This window comes from Balearica regulorum, chromosome 3 (assembly GCF_011004875.1).
Source record: "Balearica regulorum gibbericeps isolate bBalReg1 chromosome 3, bBalReg1.pri, whole genome shotgun sequence".
NCBI classification, from domain to species: Eukaryota; Metazoa; Chordata; class Aves; order Gruiformes; family Gruidae; genus Balearica; species Balearica regulorum.
In genome coordinates, this window is record NC_046186.1 from 24617442 (window position 1) to 24638053 (window position 20612).

At 36.1% G+C, this 20612-nt stretch overlaps 1 protein-coding gene across 1 annotated transcript in view; it reads right to left on the bottom strand.

Moving 5' to 3' along the window:
* CSMD1 (CUB and Sushi multiple domains 1) overlaps nucleotides 1-20612 on the bottom strand; it is a 1232729-nt gene that overhangs the window by 386629 nt on the left and 825488 nt on the right. The window contains exons 9-10 of the mRNA XM_075747278.1: nucleotides 20368-20492; nucleotides 14916-15037 (exon numbers count right to left, since the gene is read on the bottom strand). Of these exons, the coding sequence (XP_075603393.1) occupies nucleotides 14916-15037; nucleotides 20368-20492 (247 nt within the window). The remainder of the gene's footprint in view (nucleotides 1-14915; nucleotides 15038-20367; nucleotides 20493-20612) is intronic.

Consider the following 20612-nt stretch of genomic DNA (forward strand, 5'->3'; position numbering starts at 1 on the left):
AATGATCTAGAACAAGTTGTAGTAAAGACTTTGGCACCGTTTCCCACAGCATTGTTCTGGAGAAATTGGCTTCTTAAGGTTTAGGTGGGTGTACTGTTTGCTGGGTAAAAAACTGGCTGGATGGCTGGGCCCAAAGGGTTGTAGTGAATGGAGTTAAATCCAGTTGGTGGCCAGTCACAAGTGGTGTTTCCCAGGGCTCACTATTGGGGCCAGTTCTGTTTAATACCTTTATCAAAGATCTGGATGAGGGGATCAAGTGAGCCCTCAGTAAGTTTGCAGATGACACCAAGTTGGGCAGGAGTGTTGATCTGTTTGAGGGTATGAGGGCTCTACAGAGGGATCTGGACAGGCTGGATTGATGGGCCAAGGCCAATTATACAAGATTCAGCAAGGCTATGTGGCGGGTCCTGCACTTGGATCACAACAACTGCATGCAATGCTACAGGCTCGAGGAAGAGCAGCTGGAAAGCTGCCTAGCAGAAAAGGACCCGGGGGGTGTTGGTTGACAGCCAGCTAAATATGAGCCAGCAGTGTGCCTAGGTGTCCAAGAAGGCAAACAGCATCCTGGCTTGTATCAGAAATAGTGTAGCCAGCAGGGCTAGGGAAGTGATCGTCCCCCTGTACTTGGCCCTGGTGCAATCGCACCTTGAATACTGCATTCAGTTTTGGGCCCTTCACTACAAGAAAGACAATGAGGTGCTGGAGCATGTCCAAAGAAGGGCAACAAAACTGGTGAAGGGTCTTGAGAGCAAGTCTTATGAGGAGCGGCTGAGGGAACTGGGGTTGTTTAGCCTGGAGAAAAGGAGGCTGAGGGGAGACCTCATCGCTCTCTACAACTACCTGAAAGGAGGTTGTAGCCAGGTGGGTGTTGGTCTCTTCTCCCAACTGATAGTGATGAGAGAAAACAGTCTCACGTTGCACCAGGGGAAGTTTAGATTGGATATTGGGAAAAATTTCTTCAATTCAATTTCTTCAATTCAATTTTTTCAACAACAAAAAGCGTTGTCAAGTACTGGAACAGGCTGCCCAGGGAAGTAGTTGAGTCGCCATCCCTGGAGGTATTTAAAAGACATGTAAACTAGGCACTTAGGGACACGGTTTAGTGGTGAAGTTGGCAGTATTAGGTTTACGGTTGGACTTGATGATCTTCAAGGTCTTTTCCAACCTAAAAAGTTCTAGGATTCTATGATTCTATCATCTTAAGATTTAATCTTGAAATTTTTTTACTTTGTCAAAATTAGATTTTCTTGAGATGATAATTTGATCAGATGAAAAGTTTCACATAGCATTGTGGATTTCTCTATTACATATAGCTTTTCATTATAAGAAAATTGCAGTAAATTGTAAGAAATGTTTTAATGTACAAAGCTTATTATATTGAAGTGATTCAATGTTTCAATAACTAGGAGGACTTGCAAAGTTATATTTAAGTATATCATGTTTAAACACTACACGATACACTCAAGTGGAAACAGTACATTTCTCTTTGAAATATGTGCAACATTGGGAAAACTAAATTTCCCAGTCTTAGAATATTTCTGAACACAGGTTTGTTTTTACATATGGATTTACCTGAATTCAGCCATAGGGCAAATAACACTAGCATTTCTTTTAACCAAATGTCATAAAAACAGCCACCAGTTTGTCTTCATATCATAATAAGCAGGCAGAAAACAAGAATTGTACTTAGCATAGAAACACACTGAGATTTCCTAATGATAACTGCTAATTTGTTTTTTGTTCTTACATTATTTCCAGGAGTCTGACCAATCTTCTTTTCTCCACAGAGACAGATTATAGTTCTCATCACCATATTCCAGTACTTAAAGAGTGGCTACAAAGAGGGAGACTGCCTTTTTACAAGGACTCACATGGAAAACATATGGGGCAATGGGTGCAAGTTACTCCTGGGAAGATTCCGATTGGATACAAGAGGAAAATTTTTCACAGCCATTGGAACAATGTCCCCAGGGAAGTGGAGGATTCCCCAACATCATTGGACATTTTTAAGACTTGGCTGGATGGGGTGCTGGGACATCTTTTCTATGCGGTGCTTTTGTCTAGATGGAGCTTTTGCCAAGAAAGGTTGGACCAGATGATCCTTGAGGTCCCTTCCAACCTGGTATTCTATGATTCCTTCTGATATGCATCAAAGCACAATTAATTGAAAAGGCATCTGATCATGTCTATCCAAACTATTTTATTCTAGTTCACTTATTACTTCCAAAGACAAAGTTGGATTTTAAAAAAAAAAGCATATATATATTTGGAAGGGTAGCTTCTGCTGCCCAGTTATCAAAACATCTTCTTCTTCCTAAAAACAGGTGTCCTGGTTCTGGCAAGGATAGAGTTAATTTCACAAGGAGCCACGACAGGTGAGCCAAGCTGGCCCGCGGCTATTCCATACCATGCAATGTCATGCTCACCATAAAAGGGGCGCTAGTCGGGCAGTGGGAGGGCGGCATGGTTTCAGTGCGGTTCCAGGACTGGCTGAGTGTCTGGTGGGTCGGTCTGTCAGTCATTGGATCAGTAAATTGTTCTCTGTTATCACCCATTGTGAATATCTGTTGTCAGTACTGTTGTTGATTGTTTTCCCTCTCCCTTGCTGTCCCAGTAAACTGCCCTTATCCCAACCCTCCAGGCTTTGCTGTTGTTTTTCTGTTCTCCTCCCCATCCCGCTGGGGGAGGGGTGAGCGAGCGGCTGCACGGCACTCAGCTGCTGGCTGGGCCTAAACCAGGTCAACAGGAAAAAAAAATAGCAAGGCCTACACTTGAAAAGGCTAGAGAGGGAGTAACTATTCAGTTTAAGGCATAAATCTCTCTTTGGAAGTAAAAAAAAATATAGGCAGCACATGTTTAACTGGCAAAAAAATTGGGAAGGAATAGGAAGCAAACCTTCAGCGATATTATTTCTTTTGCTTTATTTGCATTTATGATATGAATGTAATCTCCTCTGCCTCTGTGAAACTGTTCTTCCTGTGACTTTGTGATTAAACACTGTTTCAGGAACTCTGGTTTATAGTGCTCAAATCCATCATGAAAGCAATGTGACAGTGCAGAAAACTGCAAGGTTCCCTGCCTTCCAGCCAACACTCTTCACTGGTCTCTTTACATTGAACATCTGCATTATGCTGCAACCTCTTCACTTGTATCCTTTCCAGTGAGCCTGCAACAGTGATAACGGTTACCTGTTAAATAAATGAAGAGTACAATGTTGAGATGGTTGGTGCATGAAAAAGGGCTGGCCAACCTGACAAGCTCTGTCTAAACCATTCTTCCACTGGATACAGAGATGAGACAGGTAACCGAACTCAGCATTTCATTGCCTGTTCTATCTCATAAGAATACTGGAAAAAGTAAGGAAGGAGGAAAAATTCTTTAATCAAGTTCCCTCCTGCTGAAAACACTGGACATTTATGCAAAGTCAAATTCTGTATAGATGTCACCGAAATTCGGGAATGAAAGAAAACTCCTTAACACTAATTTAGCATTAAGAAGCAGGCATTTCCTTTATTGCAGCGCTGGGTGTCAGGAGGATAGTTCCTCAAATCAGGCACACCTAATGCTGGTTCTCTTGTCATATTTATACACAAATGTTACAAAGATTACAAAGTGGTACACTCCCCGTTCCAATAATTGGTTCATATTTCTTCGCTTAGTATGCAAACTAGAACGCATGCTCAGTTCTGTTCTCCGCCTCTATCTTTTGAGTAGGTGGTATAATTTGGGTAGGGGGCTTATGGGTCGGTGGTCATGGGGACCCTGGCCCAAATTACCTTTCCCCTAGTTTCTCAGTATTTCAGTGTTGGTAATTGTTTGCTATACGCCTCAGAAAGATAAGGATGTTGCTGGAGGCAATTAATGTCCTCCCTTTCTGCAAAGTATGTACATAAGGACCTTGAAGTGTCTTGTAGCTCCTCCTTTTTCTCATGATGTGTAGCAGGTGCTCATTCTAAGAATTGTTAGCCTTCTACCTAAAGTAATAATGAATAGTTTCTTATCACATATAATACAAGCAGGCCTTCATTACAGGCCTTTCTTCTTGGCTACATTTTCTTATTATGTATAATATAAGCAGGCCTTCGTTACAGGCCTATCTTTTTGGCTACATAGAGACAGAGAAATAACCAAAGATGTGATAAGCAAGCACTTGATGTTATTTTCTAGTACAACAGATGATCATGAACCATGTGTAGATCTGATGCGTAAAACCTGTTCTCACTTTTGAACATTTATGGGTGACATTTTTGGAAGCAAATAGGGCCATGCATAAAAGGGCAGTTAAAGTTTTGCTCTGCACAGTGTTCCAAGGTTTACTTATTAAGAGACTTTTAAAAAATTACTCAGACATAGACATGTGACAGACTGACTGATATAGACCCTAAGGTTCATGATAATCCTCAAGAGGTCTCAGAGATTCCCTGCTAAATTGAAAGCTATGTTTAAAAGGTTGTGTAAAGGGCTGCTCACTGTACTGTGGATCTAGTCAGATTGTCAATGCTCGCATGCTAAAGTAGGCCGATTTGAGCTGAGGATAGGAAGGATCATGGTCTTGACTGTTTATAGTAGTGCATCTTAGCTATTATAAATAAATAAATGGATACAATTCACCAACTGATGAACCAATTTACTTTTTTTTCTCTAACATACTTCATATCTATCCACATCTTTATTGGATCAAGTAGCTAATAAATCAGCTTGCTAATCTATGCTAATCCCTTTCACAATATACAGCAGGTGTATGAATACCTACTTTGATTCTTGCTGAGGTCACACTTTAGGACCAATTTTTTTTTTTTCCCCCCTCTATATGCTTCAAAGTAGCATTAAATTTATGTGGTATTTCTTATTTTCTAAACAGCTCCAACTACATTTTTAAATTTACATTTCCAAAATTGTAAAACATTAGTTTATTAGACATTAGTAACCCTTCATATTATGAACAGATATATACAAATATTTACATATATGAGAAGTTCACTGTCCATCTGTCACAGTCAGTGCTGATCATTCCAGTTTTTCTGTACTTAATGAGAGCCAGGAGGAAAATTTGATCTTAAATGGGCTACAATACCCTCTGAGGTGTTTACTTTGAAGATATAAAGATCTTAAAGAAGTAAAACTAATTTAGGCACTGCACTTAAAGGCTTTAAATTTTGGAGGAGTTAATACAGGCCACATAGTACACCCTTGGAGGTTACTTTTCCCATGCTGAATCTCAGCTATCAAATTAGCCCAAGTGTTATTTTTGCTGCATGACATTTTGAAAACCTTCATATTCTGTAATAACTTACTGCAAACCCCTTATTTCCCATACTAAGTAAAAATTCCAATAAGTAGAATTACTTCTATCCTTCCCCTTTAACATCATCTTCCCGAAATCTGAGATTTGCACACCTTAGCAGACATGTAATGATTTGGTCCTCCATTTACTGTTCTCCCCAATGGCTCTTTACTTGTAATATGAAGCTTCTGTTTAGTAATACACCGAAGTGAGTTAATTAAATGAAGTGCTGACACTAATTTATTATGTAAATATCTGGAGGTTTCTATTTGCCATGATGCCAAACACCAAAAATATGGTATTGCTAAAGAAAACTGAAAGGAATCATAATAACTTTCAGAAAATACTAATATATTTTTAAAATAATCTAATGATTTTTCCATATATATACACTTCACTACGCAGTCTGAATTTATTAGAATTTCCTATTATTTGCCTATAAGTTATCAGCTAGTATTTTTCCAGTAGAAAAGGTACCCAAGAAAAGATTTTAAAGAGAAGATAAACAGTGAGCACCATGTACAAAGAAACTTTGACCACCTATGTTTCAAGGCAGAGTAAATGAACATGCTCTGTGAGGTAACCCAGAACTGTAGGTGCATAAATTATTCTGTGGCACTTGTGTCCTTGTGTAGTAAATGTGGGTTTATGTCATCCTCATTATCAACCCCATCAGGCTTCACAGGGTCTGCACAAAGAAAATTTACGTAGAATACCTGATAAATGAAGAAGAAAATAAACAGGAAAAGAAAAAAAAAAAAAAAGAAAGAAAGAGAAAGAAAAAGAAAGAAAGGGTATATAAACAAAGACAACATCCAAGGACATTGTCAGGTATGATATACTATCAATAGCTGCAGACACTTTCAACCGCCAGGGAAAAATATCTACACATAAACCTTGATATCTTAGATTTATACATTTGACAATGTAATACTGAATAAGCCTGACAGTTCTTAGCAAGAGAATTGGCAACTAACTTGGAGAACAAACAAGATAAGAAAAGTATGTGGAGATTTAACTGTAGGATTTGTTTCTTTAATTATTTTTTTTTTACACAGTAGAAGAATGTTCTCATCTAATGCATGCTCTGAGTTTTTTTCTGTCAGAAGATATCCTGAATTAAATGAGAGAATAGTAATGATTTTATGTTGCTATATTTATGTGTTTTGGACTGTGCAAGTAGAACATTCAGTTGTGTATATTTTACATGTCTCTGTGTGAGAGTGCATGTGTACATATGTGCAGGAGCAATAACTTACATTGATTTGTCTTCTAAAAAGTGTCTTATATTTAGGTATATTTAATGGGTATTCACATATGGCTCAAGAAGCCTGATTCTCCATTTGGTAAAGTTTCACTATAAAAAAATTAAATGTATATATTTTCGTGGAATAATATATCACTGTACCAAGTGGTACATTCTTATGCTGAATAGTATTGTAATTACATTAAGAAACTATGAATAAAAACTTACTGTTTTCTTCTGATTAAAAACAAAAGTTAAAATTTCAGTTGACCATTCATTAACTGGGTTTTGAGCTGTATTTAAACCATGAAAACCATTAGGATTCTATATTTGAATTTTGTTATCTGAATCTTTTCTTTTCTGAAAATATATAAAATTAAAAAGAAATAAATGTGAAAGCTGAAAGAGAAAAGAACTGCATTGATGGACATGAAAACAGCAAAACAGGAAAAACTGAGGCAGAGGAAGGTGAAAGGACAAAAAACATAGTGGAGGAAGGAAATGATGGCGGAATTCTAAGTACACTCACAGCAGATAAGTTCCTCTAAGAAAAAAGCTGGAGGCAACAACGCAGCTTTCAGCAACAAGATAAGTACATATATGGCAGTGGCTGGAAAACGATAAATGCCAATGATGAAAATGTAGTTGCTGCAGTTGTTGGGTTTTGAGGTTTTGTTTGGTTGGTTTTTAACCTTTAAAGACTACCTCTGGCAATTGGGAAAAAAACCCCAAAACCAAACAAGTCACGTTTATGTGTTACACAGTTCTGGGTGGTTTTTTTTGTGTTTTTTTTGAGTAGGGGATTGTTTTAGCTATAAAACAAATTCAAAGAGGAATAGCCTGTTTTTGTTTTGCAAGATATATGCTGAAATAATGAAGAATTTAACAGCCATCCAGGCTGGAAAAGTGTATCTATGAGAAAGGCAAATATGGATCACTTTCACTGCAGTAAGTATTCAACAAAATAGTGACAATAATGGATTTGTATAATTCTTACCCATGCAGATACAGTACAAACATATCACAGTGAAAATATTATATATTGCCCTGTTTTGAAAGGGAAAAGTCTTTTTTCTTTGTCCTTGACCTGGTATTAGAACAAGAGAAAATAGAAGCAATAGAATTTTTAAAAAGTCATACTTTTGTATTTAACAAAATTGTTTTAATAACTGAAGGTTTTGAGGGGTTTTTGGTTTTTAATAGTTTCCATTGAGACACGTATATGTGGCTTATTCTTGCCAATTAAAACTGTGCCACATTCTAATACATTCACTTTGTTTGGAGGCTGAATCTTTTGTTTTTCTTGAGCATTGCATTACCAGCTAATGTATTCCAACTGTCTTTCTGAAATATGGATTTATTGTAAAATCAAAACCAATATCACAGTAATTTTACTGCTAAGTCTCCTCCTTCAGTTTTCCATTCCTTCATGTGTATGCTTCTATAGTTTCTTTCTAAAAGTCCCACTCCTCACCCCACCCCACCCCCCAAATTGCCATTTCCAACTCAGTATATCATACTTGGATCCTTCTGAGGTTCATACAATTCATACCTCACAGCTAAATCTTGGTAGAGTAAACCTAGCTGATATCCTGAAAGCAAATCTGAGATACTGAACACAGGTAAGGCTCAGTAGTTAGTCTCCTTCATTCAAAAACAGGATAGAAGGAGGAATGTCAGAAAGAAAGTAAGCAACAAGGAATATAACTGTCAGCCTGTATTTGTGGCAATTGTCTTAGGAGAGAAATACCTAAGAGTTGGGTGTGTTTCTGCATTTAACGTTAGAAATTATCTGAGAAAAATAAATTAAGAAAATGCCACCAGAAATAATGCCAGAAGCATTAAGAGTGCTCCTTCAGGTAGCTTTCCCCACAAACCAGGAAATACAGTACTTTCCTGTGCTGTGGGAAAGTTGTGCTTGGATCCTTTCATCATGAGACAAGTACTGATCCCAAGTGTCCCTCTTCCATCACTATCTCCAACAGTCTTTAAAGACAGCAAGAGTCAAAACTTCCTGTAATGAATGCACAAATGAGACATCTAAAAACAATACAGAAAGCAGTTTGGATTTGGGTATGTGTATTTTGGATTTGGGTTTTACTAAAAGGCTCACACTTTTATTAATACAATAGATGTATTAATGTAGGAGAGAGATTTTTTTTTTTTTTTTTGACAGTTTCTTTCAGTTAATTCTAGTATACCCCTACTCCAAAGTTATGCTTTTTCATTCAACATATGGCCATTGTGAGACCCTCCCCATTCAATTTGTGAGGCATGTCCTTCATCTAAAATAGCATTCTTCATTCCACAAAGCTGTGTATATAGTAAACATTGCATGCTGAAATTTAAAATGTCTAAATCCCTTTTGGTTCTGATCCAGTGAGAGTGAACAAAGCCCAAACAGTGATTTAGGTGATCAGCCTCTATTGGACTGCGTTAGGGTGAGATGAAGCACTCTTTTGACTACGATTTGACAGATCTCCATCAAGCATAATTGGAGTTTAGACAGGTAGCACACATATGTGCAAATCAAATTTCATCCTCAATGTCTGCAATGCCGGAACTGAGACTTCTGTTCCAGCCCTACTTGTGTTACAGTATAATCAAATAAAGCTTAAATTATTAAGAAAATATTATATAGAAGCTATGCTACTACTTCTTACTCACATGGTGTCTTAAAGGGTAGAAATATCAGCATTATTAATAAAAATCATAATGTTCTAATAAGTATACACAAAACACAGAAAGCAACACAAAGATACAATTTTTAAAGAATAAACTGCTTGCTTTTGTGTAATACGTGTTTTTTTTTCCTAATGTCGGTTGTACATATATAGAATTCTGTGATAGAATTTATGTATTTAAACTTAAATTGAGGATGAACATATACTGTAGTGAATTATATATAACATGATTTTTACAGTAGTCCTGTGAGTATATTTTGCATATAATGTTAAAATATGCAGATTCTTTGTTTTGGAAATGTATTTAAAACTGTTCAGAATCAAGGCTACCCAGGAAATCTGGTACAAGATTTTAGGACACTGGAAGTTTAAAATCTCATCCTTATACTGCAACAATAGCTGTCTCATATAATTGCTTTAGTTATACTTTATGTTCTAAATTTTACTGCTTGATTATGAAAAAAAAATACACAAGCCTATTTCAAAGCAAGAGGGAACTTAAAAAGTATTTGTTTGTTTAATAACTGGAACCTTAGCAATTTTAACACTAAACTGTGTGAATCCTTTGTCAATGATGCCATATCCCTCTAAAATTAAAGACACTGTTCCAGCAAATGAAAAATAAATGAATTTAAATGCACATTTCCATATGGCACAAAATTCAGTTTTACCACTGTGTGAAGAACAAAAGAGCACACAAAATTGTGCTTTCATTTTCAACACACCATGGGAAATTATCCGTTCAGGGAGTTCTTAGTGTATTTGTGTGATCTAGATGGCACAGGAATGTACAAATAAATCAATCCTAAATTCACAGTGCCCTTTTCCACCAGCCTATTAAATCTATCCTGACACTTAGGAAATAGTAAGAATTGAGTAAATCACTAGCATGAGGCTGTGCATTGCCAAGAATATGCAAAAGTTTAGTGACAGTAGTTCTCAAATCTACATATTTTTGGTGATCAAGATCTCTGCCTAACAAAACTCTGTGGTATAGTAAGAGAGGATAAATTCTACAGATAAAAATCAATCCTGTGGTAGCACTCTGGTAATCTCTGTAGCAACGAGATATATGGTGCTCAGCGAGCGCTTTCTTCCCCAGAGTATAGTGTTAAGACTGCACGTGCTGTAGATGTCAGACATGCTGACAAACATCCTATTTCTTGTGGCAGGTTGATCTGATCAGCCACTCAGAGGGAGAGGAGCCCTGTCTGTAATGAAGCTTTGAAAAAACAGGCTATTTATGAACACACTTTCTAAAAAACACTCTAACATTAAACAATGTAATACAATAACGCCATCTAACTGGAGCAAACTTGCCTATTGAAACAAAGGTTCTGAATCCATTGCGAGTTATTATGTATGCATAAGCTATTTCCATGGAAGTAAGAATCTGAGGAAGACAGGGATGTTACTAATGGATCAGATCTGAGCTACCACAAACGTTGAACCAATCCATGAATCAGTAAAATAACCTCATTTCAAAAAAATTGCATATTATCATAGGCTACTTAGTAAAATTGCTCTTTCAGAGCATATTGCAAGAATGAATTATCTTAGAAGAAAGTATGTCAAAATCAACCTTAACAGTATGTGGATTCCCTAGCTGTGATCTGGGGAAAGTCTCCTGGGTAAGAATGTTCTCCTGAAGTTCCCCAGCTAAATGCTTTGAAAGGCAGTAAATAGAAATACCATTTTATGACAACATATTAAGGTATAGTCCAACTTTATGTAAAAACCTGAGTGCTCAGCTGTATAAAACTGTATGTGAAGTTTCCCACCCTCCCTCTAATTAATTCCAATGTCTTCAATTATGGCAACTGCAGTGAATAACTTTTTTTTGTAAAGAAGGAAGTTGTTAAGGCACAAAGAGGTACTTAATATCTATGCTTTGTACTGTGGAGTAAGTACATTCTTCAGAAAAAAAACATGTAATTGGGACACAGTCTTTATTTACCAGGTCATTAAACTTAGAACTATTGCAGCCCATGACACATCTACTATACCCCAACCTGCAAACAGTCAGGAAAATATTGTGCAAAACTAGGTATCATTGCTGAAACACCACCAAACCTTGCCCTCCTATAGACACTGAAGTTGAAAACTGGAGCCCTTGCATCTAGCAATGTTACCAAAAGAGTGAAAACAGCACGAAACCCAAGGCAGTCAGTCTTATGAAAAAACCCACAGCCTGGAGAATGAATTGAAACAGCAAGGGATAGAGGCATGCTTGGAACATACTGAAAAAAATATACTAACAGCACAAAAGAGATAAAAACAACACATCAGTAAGACCTCAGAAGAACCATCCAAACGACCTGATTCTAAAAAAATTGAGAAACTGCAAAACAGAACAACTAAACCAATGTAGAGTTACCAAGAATTACAGCATGTACTTCACAGAGGGTCAGAAGAGCACCATAAAGTTGTATTTGCAAGTACTAAAAGTCTAATAAATGACTCAGTAGGATGCTGATCAGAAGCTACAATAGTGGGACCCAAAGGAAACAAATAAATGTTAAGGGAAGAAAATCAAGTCTTCAAAATAAGCAGAGCATTAACAGAAATACCTTTGAACAGGAGAAGAACCAAGTCTAACAGATTTTTGTGTTGCTCAGGAAAAGGCAAATAAATGTTAGAAATACATTTAACTAACAACGATCTTGGTATGGTTGGTTAAAAACTGGAACTATGCTACTGTCCTCATAGGAAGTTGAAATCTGTTTTCATTTTGAATTGGCATTAAAAATCTCCCCCCAACAGCACCAGAATGCAAAATTTGGAAAACGTTATGTGTCTTTGTTTGTTTGTTTTTAATTTATTCTTTAAAATATCCCATCACATTATGTTCCAATTTTTGTGCAAAGGCACCTCTTTAACTAGACTATCTTCTTTAAACTGCACTGAATGTTATATTAAGAGGAAACATTGTCTTATCTTGTAAAATGCTATGTGTAAACTAACCTGATGAAAGGACACAAATTCACTGCTAGATTAAGTCAAAACTAATTTAAAATACCCAGTAACAACATGTCATGAACTGTCTAGCTTCTTGGAAAAGAAAATCAAAGACAGACCCTAAGCATTCTGATAAATATGTTCTAACCTGAAGGGCAAAAGACTAGGCTCCTCAGTCTAATCTTAAAATCAGACCTTCAATACACAGTTCAATTTTCAAGAGTTCCGTCATTCATAACTCCAACAAAAGTCAGGGATGAAAATCTGCACAACTTTCAGCACATCTTAAAATCACTTCATTATTTTGGAAACCTAGAAATTATTTTTGCAATTGATTTTTTAAAGTTCACAGGTTTCAAAATGCTAGCAAGGTATTATTTTTTTAGAAAATAGTTCCATTTCAGTCAGACAGTTTGTAATGTAAAAGCATTTTCCTACATATCTTTTATTATTCAAAAGGATATCTTTTAACTCCAGATTCAGTTATTTAGGCATATACTCCTAATATCAGTTTTGTATTAATACATACTGATAAAGATGATGTAGATTTTATGTCAATGCAACTTGAGGATACCGTAAGACTTAAACACGTTTGATTTTAATACTTCGCATTCACAATCGCCATGGTCCTAAAGTAAATACCCATCTTTCCAAGATACAAGTTAGAAAATAATCTTCCTTCATTGCACTGCTAGACAAATCCAAGATTAATAAAAAGAAAATTTATTCCGTATTGCCCACTCTGTCTGGAACGAAAAGACTTGAAGTTCCACCTCTTTTCCTTACATTGTGATTATCAATATGACTGTAAGCATATGTCTTTACTTTCCAGCCAGATGGATGTAATAGCGTGGATCTTTTTCTGAGTGAAATCACCAAGTCTTGTACTCATACCTCTTCATTTTGAACATAACAAAAGAATTGATCTGTCTGGGTGTGCAATTCCTTCAGCATATTCTTGTGACTGATGAACTATCAACCTTTTTGAGTCCAGTGAACAGAGTAATAAATTAATCCACACCAATCTCATTAAGCTCTACCCTATTAAAGTCCTAAATCCATTGAGAAAGATACATTGTATAGAATGAATAGAACTTGCGTGTTAGTGTAGTAGGCTGAGGTTTAGTATTTTTCACAACTCTGAGCCTCCATAGAAAACATACACTGTGCAGTTTAATAAATAGCACTGCAAAGTCAGTACCAATTTTTGTATTACTATGGTTAAACTTTCTTGCAATCAGCAAGGAGATTACTATCTTTGTTTTATTATAAATATGATAAACACTTCTTAATTAAAAGTTTTGAAAAGTCAAAGGAAGAAAAATAAAAATGAAAAATTAACAGAACAGTTTTGAAAAAAGAAATCATTAAGATGCCAAGACTCTTCTACTAGTAGTAATTTCACTTCCTTTCTTTTGACGCACATTTAAATTTTCTCTAATAAAACTATACTGCATTTTGCAGAATCAAAGAGACTAGATATTATGGAATATAAATTTGAGTAGAAGCATTTGTCAGACATTTTTCATATTTTAAATACTTGTCCATATTAAAAAATGCAAAGTGATTTAATACTTTCCATAAAATTTAATGACTTCAAAGTCAAAGGTCTTTCAGTGACAAATAGTCACTTCTAACTGCTATACTAAATAAAATATAAAAGTTCAGTTTGGAACTGAAAAAAAGCCTTCTCTTCAGAGAGAAGTCCCACTACAGTAAAATGTTCCACAATGTGATAGTTTTGTACTTTTGCCTGTTTTTCCTTAATACATACCTTTATTGAGGCACAGAATCTGCTTTAAGGAAAAGTGAACTCAATTGATTTTGCAAAGAAACAGTGTTTACATCTCAACAATATGCTATGAAAGCATGTAGTAAAATTATCTTTTCTGCAGCTAAATGTTTGCATTAGTTTATGGTGAGATAGAGTTAAACATTTTTTTCCTTAACTATATTAAAGAAGTCAAGAATACAGTCTTCCAAAAACTTGCATAGGAAATAGATGTTTTGTGATTATGAAAGTACATATAGATTGTACACTCTTCAACTTACTGTAACCCATTTATTCTGCATTTTGCTACAGAACAGTAAAATACAAGTGAAAGACTTTTTTCCTACAGGTAGGGGGTGTCTGTCTTTTGTTGAGGAAGTAAATTGATTTTACAGAAACACAAGTAAAAATGCATTTCAGTACACTGCAATGTAATAAGAATACTTAATTATTACAACTATTTTATGTATAATTATTCATAGCTATGTATTTAGTATCATTATTGGAAAACAATGGATTTAAAAGAGAAATGAGGTAGGTAATAGAAGACCTAGCAAGATCAGATAAAGTACTTAGAGGTATGTCTGGTTTTATGCTAAGGTTCAGCCATGAGCAAGTACCAAGATAGCACCTGAAAAATCTACTATCAACTCATTCAGCAATGTGTGATTTTAAATACGATTTTATGTATTTCATTAGAATTTTTTTTTTTTTTTAATAACTTGGAAACTGTAATTGAGACCTATTACTCTGAGCGGACATTTTCACGGATTTTACTTATTTATTTATTTATTTATTTTTCCCAGTGCTCCATATATATTTTCTTAACATCTCTACTCTGGTCATTTTAGTGTTTAAATGAACATAGACACTTGCATGTGTTAATGCATTCAGGTGAATATGTATGAAATAATAATTTTAAGATAGATCCAAAATTCTACAGTTTGAATTGAGACAAAGAGAAAAGCTTACCTTTTCTGGATCAGTTGTTGTAATGACCCACACACAGTGTGCATTGTCTTCATACTGAACTGGATAATTTGGTGATGTAATAATCCCACTTGGTCCACGTAAATTAGAACCACATGTTCTAGCTAAAATGATAAACAACAAATTGCTTTTGATCGGTTGTTCTGTTTAAAATAAACATTATAAAATTGCCATAGCATTATTTACAGCTTGCCATGAAAGTATTATTATGCTGATATATTCTACAACAATCTGCCCTTGAAGATGTTTGAGCCAGTCATAAAATCCTGAAAAATGACCTGCAGAGGTAGGAAACTGGCACTTTTCAATTAATCAGCCCAACATTTACAGTACTTTATTCTTACTTTATGTAAATTATTTTCTCAGAATTATCATATCAATATTCTGTTTAGATGGTGAATTAAGGGAGCCTTCTGTGTATGAATCTAAGAAGGGCCAGCATGTGGTCTCCTTCATGATTTCTCCATGGCTGGGAAGAAAAAACCACATGTATCACAATGTTTAACTCTCTAACAGTATATCCTTAACCTAAACTTGAACCTCTGTGCTGCCTTAGCTCTTTGCACCAGAGGAAATAAAATTATAATGAAAAAAATATAAATGGTTCTAGCCTGATTTTTGTAAAGCAGATTCAGTTGTAAAACCACCACAATCCCTCTGTCACATTCAGTAAATCTGGATAGCTAACATCTTGAAAATAAATTACTTTACATATTATTTTCCAAAGAGCATTAGTGACAGATTTTCTAAAATATTCAAACTTCTCAAAATATTTCAGTATCTCAAATTTTTTAAAAATATTTAGACATATAATTGCCAGTAACATCAAATGGAGTTACAGAACTCAGAATATTTTAAAATTCCACTGTCAGGTTTACAGTACTATGGCACTTTGGCAACATGCTAAAATAGACAGTCTAGATCATATAATTTCTAAGAAATTAGATACTGTATATCTTCAAATATCTGAATCTCAGAATTTACCTACATAACTTCCATTAAGTTTTGATGTAATTTAGATTCTTAAGTTTCAGTACTGGCAAAAGGAATTATTACATTTCTTAAAAACTTGGTCACTTCTTTTCTGAATATTGGATTAAAATACCCAAATTATTTCTGGTATTTTGGAAAATTTTAGTTTTTGCCTTTCTCTGTGGTTGCTTCCATTCTGAAGAATGAAATATGATCATTTCTTTGCCTCACAAACTTGCTGGGAGGAAGCCTGATCTGCATTAATAGAATTATGACTGGTATAAATAGGAAATTAAGAAGCTAGAGGAAAATTACATTTAGATTTTCTATCCTTCCATCACAATCTGTTACCATCTATGTTTATGATAGAAACTGTCTTAATATACTTCCATGAATTTCGCGTCTCAGGCACATCACATGGAAATCTTCCATAATGATCTCAGTAGAAGCCAAAAAAACCATCATCCACATACGTAATTCTAACAAAGCACCACTGACGATTATTAGGAAGCTGTCTGCGCTTAACATGGCAAAAAAGAACTAATCACATTTACGTATGCCACTGTGTGCTGCCTACTAGCAATACAGAAAGCTTGGCATATTGCTGCTGTATCAAGCAAAATACATTTTTTTTAATTGCTAGAAAAACTAGGGCACATTCACAGGATCTGAAATAGAGGGCATTCTCATTCCAGTAACTAGTAGAAGCACCTCCAGCATTGCAACTAGCAGACAATATTTATTAATTTACTCTCAATTCACCCTGCACAAGGTCTGCTACAGTAGGAACTAATCCAGAGGTGCAACTTTGTAGCAATAAGCTTTTGAATACAGTTTGTACCTTCTCTAGCTATCCACAAAGAAGAAAGGCTAGGAAACATCTCTCTTTCAGGTCTTTTTTCAGTCAAGCTGTTTTTCTCTCATCCTTCTTCTATTTGAATTTTGGGGGCAAGAAAACAAAAAACAGAGGGGGGGAGGGGGGGAAGTCAAGCAAGACCTACAATTGAAGTTCTGCCCAGAGGTCTCTTTAGGAAATGGGAGTTGCTGCAAAACATTGCACAAAAATTGCTAGATAGCCTTGTTAGATGATAGCACTTACAAAAAACAAGAATGAATTGCTGTAAGTTTTTTGTGTGGAATTCAAGAAAATGTGGAACATTTACATTAGCACCGTTCTGTTCCTGAGGGTACTAACAGGCCTAAACCGCCCTGACCAGCCACACCTGTGGCCTCCCACCACTCCTTGCCTGTGGGCCCAGGGGATCCATTTCACGGTAGGATTGGACTGTCAGTCTCTGCCTGATCAATGCCTCAGGAGAAGCTGCCTGCAGTTCCACCATAGCTATGCCTCTGCCTGCTCAGAGACTTTGTTGATTCCCCATCCAGGCTCTGATGTCTTGGCCTGGCCATGGCCTGTCCCCATCCCCAGGGAGGTGCTAAGGCTGGGGCTGCCCCAGGTCTGCTTTGCTCCCTGCCTGGGGTGGTGGGATGAGCCCTGGCCTTAAGGCCTGGCCCTGCACTGCCACCTCAGGCAGATCCACCTGCTGCGCTCTTGCAAGTAAGGTCCTTACGTTGATACTGTTTCATGTAAATAATACAGGAACTTGCCAACAGTAAGATGGTTCCTGTGAGTATTCATCAGCTTCCTAAATTCTGAATTTTGTTCGTCACAATTCTGGGGTAAATGCAAAGTTCAGCTTCTTCAGTAATTCTCATAGGCCTGAAGTCATTAAGCCCACAGTAGTTGCATGTAGTTTATCAGCTTTTCCACTTTAAGTTGATGATCAATTAGAAAATGTGATAAACAGTTCTTTGTATTGTGTATTTTATTGTTAAATGCTTGGTATGAGCACTGTGAATGTTGGTATCTTGAAGGTCAGGAAAGGGACTGGAAAGAATATGGACTACATATAAAACTTGTATCTTTCACTTCCTACAATCCACAAAAGTGCACCACATGCAATGTTAGAATATTAGACCAGAATTATACACCATTCAGCCTAAACAATGTTAATCTGTGTTTAGAAAAAAACAACTGATAGAGACTAGCTGACTCGACCCTCAGACTGTTGGGAAATTTTAGCTCCAATTTTGGAGCTAAACTATGTTTGAGGAAAGTAACTTGTTTTTCCACTTGAGGTTTTAATGGAAGTATAGGACTAATTTATCCTATTTTGTTAGAGGTTTACTGGAGGGAGTAAAGCATAAAAGAGATATTAGCAGATAATAAATTGGAAGGAACAGCAAACACTAGTAATAACAGACAGATAATTCAGCAGCAAATAGCCCCTTTCTGCTGAGCATTACTTTTACTATGCATAGATTACTTCAGATCATTTCTGCAATGTATTAGCAAACGAGAATAAATTCAGCAAATGAAAAAAACCCCACCAAATGAGTGAACAGTGGAGTTGCGTGGACACGTTATTCTGCAGTAGTGTGAAACCAAGTACTAAAAGGGTATATTTAGATTTTTCATTTAAATACACTGCGCTATAGAGACACTATAATCAGGGTTGCTTTGCTTCTCTGCAAAGAGTAGGAGGTATAATTTTTATTTATTTCTTTTTTTACTATGATTTAGATTGCCCAGTCTTTACATGGATGTGTCTATGCAGTATTACCCATATTACATGCAGCTTGTAATAATTTATCCAAGAGTTGCCTTATAGACTTTTTTATTAGATCTGACTGGAATGGAGTTAACTTTCTTCACAGCAGCTTGTATGGTGCTGTGGTTTAGATTTGTAGCTAGAATAGTGTTGATAACACACCAGTGTTTTGGCTATTGCTGAGCAGTGATGGCACATCAAGTCTGCCTCTCATTCTCACACTGCCCCGACAGCAAATAGGGTAGGGGTGGGCAAGAAGTTGAGAGAGGACACAGCTGGGACAGCTGATGCCAACTGACCAAAGGGATATCCCATGCTATATGATAACATGGGTCAGCAATAAAAGCTGAGGGAAAGGAAGAGGAAGTGGGCGTGTTCACAGGTACAGGTTTGTCTTCCCAAGTAACTATTGCTTGTGCTGAGGCCCTGCTTTCCAGGAAATGACTAAACATCTGCCCACTAATTGGAAGTAGCGAATAAAATCCTTATTTTGCTGTGGTTGCGTACACAGCTTTGCTTCATTTATTAAACTGTCTTGATGTCCGCTCATGAGTTTTCAGCTTTTGATCTGCCAGTTCTCTTCCCCATCCTGCTGGGAGTGAGTGAATGGCTGGGTGGGTGTTTAGCTGCTGGCTGGGGTCAATCCACCACAACTGTTTACACTCTTTAATGAAGAAATCATAATATACAAGTAACTCACATATGTAATTATATAAGTTGAAAAATCTATTCTGGCAACAAGAGAAAAATGTTTTTCTTTTCGTATTATGAAATAATTAGGTAATGAAACCTTTGTTTTTATAAGTATGAGTTTTATGTAAGTGAGATTATGCTTTAGCTCATTCTTGAACCGGAAAAGTTTAGGTCCAGGTGTGGCAAATCCTTCCCTCCATCGTGTCTCTATCATTTGCTGCCCTGGTAACTGGCATTCAGCAAAGTATCTCTTTGATCTACCTCAAAATGACAAATAAAAGATCTCAAACCATTTATATGTTTAGGGGTTTTTGTGGGGTTTTTTATATATTTATTTAATGGTGCTGGTTCTTCTTGTTTTCCAGTGCCTGTCCTGGCTAGATTGTCTGGTTCTAGGAAATCATAAGGTAAGCACATTTCTAGGGTTAAGACTTTCATTAACTTGTACAATCCAAATGTGCAACCCAAAGTATTTTTCTACTGAAAGAAGAAATAGTTCTGTACATAGATATATACTCTCTATTTTTCCTATATACATCAATTCTGGAGTACTTTGACAGGATTTACATATTTTTCTTTGCTTTTATCACAGGCAGTAAATTGCAATGAAAAAAAAATACAAGCAACCAAAAAGCCACATCCCCCCCTCCTTAAAAGTAGGGGGAGGAACTTAGTAATTGGTTCAAACCATAATAAGAAAACATTTAGAAGTCAGAAGGTGAAGTCATTTGTAAGGTTGAGGAAAACAGACGAAAAAGGAGGGAATCTACCGAAAAATGAGGACTATGTAAATATTTGGGACTGATAGGACTACAATATGATTGCCCCTATGTAGGAATTTAATTAGAAAAGTTTAACCTAAACCTAAGTAACTAGTTCTACTTAAAATATGTTTAACATAACAAAAAGTGGATTAAGTCAAATGAAAGCTATCAAAAGGAAATTAGCTTCCTAAATTGGTAGTTTCTACATCTTTGCTTGTGTGCTTCAAGCTACAGAAAGATCACTGGATAGATATAATCATATATATATAGACACACACATATTTATGATATATAATTCTTTTCTTTTCCTAGGTTTTGAAGATCTTTTTATTGCATTTCTAAACAGAAATTATAAATTATCCTTCAGGAAAAATTCCAAAGAATAGCACCTACCTCTGCAAATTGGCCTATGGTCACTCCAGGCAGCCAGTGTATCTGTCACTCTCTGACAAGTGATGCTCTTAGAACCTTGCAGCACATAATTATCTTCACAGGAAAACTGTACACTTGCACCCACCCTGGGAGGAAAATGGGAGGAAGAAGGAAAGAATTAAAATATATTTTAAATATCAACACCCTCAAATATATGTAAATGTCACCAAATGACAATATTTCTAGGTCCAAACAAAGAAATTAAG